General features: G+C 49.4%; 1 protein-coding gene across 1 annotated transcript; it reads right to left on the bottom strand.

Moving 5' to 3' along the window:
* Nucleotides 1-1,376: 1,376 nt before the first annotated feature.
* H310_01441 (hypothetical protein) lies at nt 1,377-1,737 on the bottom strand (the record flags this gene model as incomplete). Its single annotated transcript, XM_008864546.1, has 2 exons — nt 1,377-1,496; nt 1,693-1,737. The coding sequence occupies 2 exons, from the start codon at nt 1,735-1,737 to the stop codon at nt 1,377-1,379; spliced, it is 165 nt and encodes a 54-aa protein (XP_008862768.1).
* Between the last annotated feature and the right edge of the window lie 528 nt (nt 1,738-2,265).

Here is a 2,265-nt window from a genome sequence, read left to right on the forward strand (position 1 = left end):
TTGTCTTGCTGTACGTATATTGTGTCGTCCGTGTCATTATTTGCCCAAACCCAGTGCTTTTTGATCGCATGAAGCACGGGCTGAACAAGGTAGTCGCGGTACACGGGCTTTGTCACGGTCACGGTCGACAAAATCGGAGTCCCAGCAGGACGTTTCCTGCTCTGACGCTGAGCAAGAGTTGTAGCGACCAGAGGCCAGCAACCCACTTTGCCGTCCCATCCTTGTCGTGGTCGGGCCACCGCAACCAAGAAGATCACATTTGTGATGTGCATCTTCCACTTCAAGGAGCGCGTGGGAACCGACTTTTCATGCCACGTGTAAAATCGACGGCGAACCTTGATCAGGTAAAACAATTTTTCGTCAATATGAACAATATTGTTGAACATGTTGTACTGACGTTTACCGTGTTTCAACAAATGCTCGCTACAAAATGCTGCGTCTTGTGCTCTTGGGTAAGCTTTGATTTCGACCAACTCGTTCGTACAGTGATCCACTTCTTGCGAATGAAGTTCCAAATCCAAATTGGCCATTGCGACAGACCAGTGGCCTTGGCGAGCGAGCGTTGAGATTGGCGGCGGTGAAAAGGTGTTCGTTTGATGAGTTGTTCAATGTCGTCCATGGTATAGCATTGCTTTCGCCCAGAGCGATGCTTGTGGGAGGATACGTTGGCCGCTGCATCTTTGGACTTGCTGTTGTTACCGCGCTTCCAGATGCGCCATCCAGTCGATGAATGTACACCAAAATCTTTGCAAACACGTTCCTCTTGATTTCGCGTTAGAGCACCATTTGTGCTTACTCTAAGCAGGTCTTGGTAAAGGAACATGAGCTGGTCATTGGTCAGGTTTATCTTGGTTTTTGTATGGCGACTTGTCATCGACGTAGCAAGAGCAGTTGATCAAATAAAATTCCGCAAAAATATGACGAGAATCGTCTTGGTTCGTAGATTTCACCCAATCCGATAACTTTATCACGACATTTTGTCACCTCCTGCACTTATTACCAGTCAGAGGTAGTGAATACTCCCTCTGTTCCACAATAATTGCGCGATTCAGAAAAATGACGTACTCCTCTTCGAATAAAAATACAGTCACCTCAAGACATTATACTCGGTATAAATTTCACAAGGTGTACCAATTCAGCTGTCCAATCAAATTCATCAAAATCTTGTCTCAGAACCAATCAAAAGTCGGTATAGGCCAATTCCGGCAGTGCCTTTCTATTCAGGAGAGGGTTTACCTCGAGAACCCTCCTACCGAGCCTTACACCTTCACGCAATACCCACACCGCACACTCTTGTAGGTACTTATTCATCACTGCCCATACCGATTGGTTCTATTCCTACTTCGGCCATTGCACAGATGAAATCTTCCATCGCCTCAGTCGCTTAGGGCACTGCATTCGAGCTCTCGGGCTAGCGCGTCGAGGCACCGGGCCTCTTCGACCTCCGCCGACACCGCTCGTTCCATGGCTACAGCATCCTGCGCGGTCAGCTTCTTCTTGCAAAGTGGTACACATCCGGCGGACACTGCACGTTTTGAGGTAGCTGTCCTTTGCGGGCCAGTTTTTCCAGCTCGTCAACCGACCTCGCTGACTTCTTTTGTTGTAGGGACTGGATCGCAGCAAAGAAGCCATGATCCAAGATATTGGTGTCCGGGGAGTTTGGCGGCTGGGAAACGAGCGAGAAAACCCAACTTTCTTGCCGAATTCGTCGAAGGCGGCCTCGAGTTGCGTGTCCATGGGGTGACGTGGGCCCGGGCATTGTCGTGCTGTAGCACCACCGTCTTGTCGAGGTTTGGCCATTTTGCCGCAATCGAGGGTAGGACTTTCTCGAGAAGGATGGCACGAAATACATCCTTTGTAACCGCGATTGACTTGGTTTCGAAGGTACCAGCCGGGCGGTTGATGCTGGCGCGTTGAGCTGGTACTGACTCGACGAACGGTCACGTACCTATCTTGCCGTCCCACCACGTGCTGGTTTCGTCGATGTATCGCGCTGAAGAATATAACCCGTGTATTGTACCTTTTGCTTTTACATGTTCGTTGTGGTTCACGTTCCCCAGGAACGAAGTAGTATTTACGAGTGGTCTTTGTAAGATAAGACCATTTCTCGTCCAGATGCACGTAGTGTAGCATGTCCGGCAGATACATATGAGCCTTGATCATTGCCATGGCAAACTTGAGGCGACAGTATTTGTTAGCGTCCGTTAGGACTGGACGCATCGCATTGGAGTGGGCACGGAACAACCCGAGTTTCAAGTATCGGTG

This window comes from Aphanomyces invadans, assembly GCF_000520115.1.
Source record: "Aphanomyces invadans strain NJM9701 unplaced genomic scaffold supercont1.2, whole genome shotgun sequence".
Classification (NCBI taxonomy): domain Eukaryota; phylum Oomycota; class Saprolegniomycetes; order Saprolegniales; family Verrucalvaceae; genus Aphanomyces; species Aphanomyces invadans.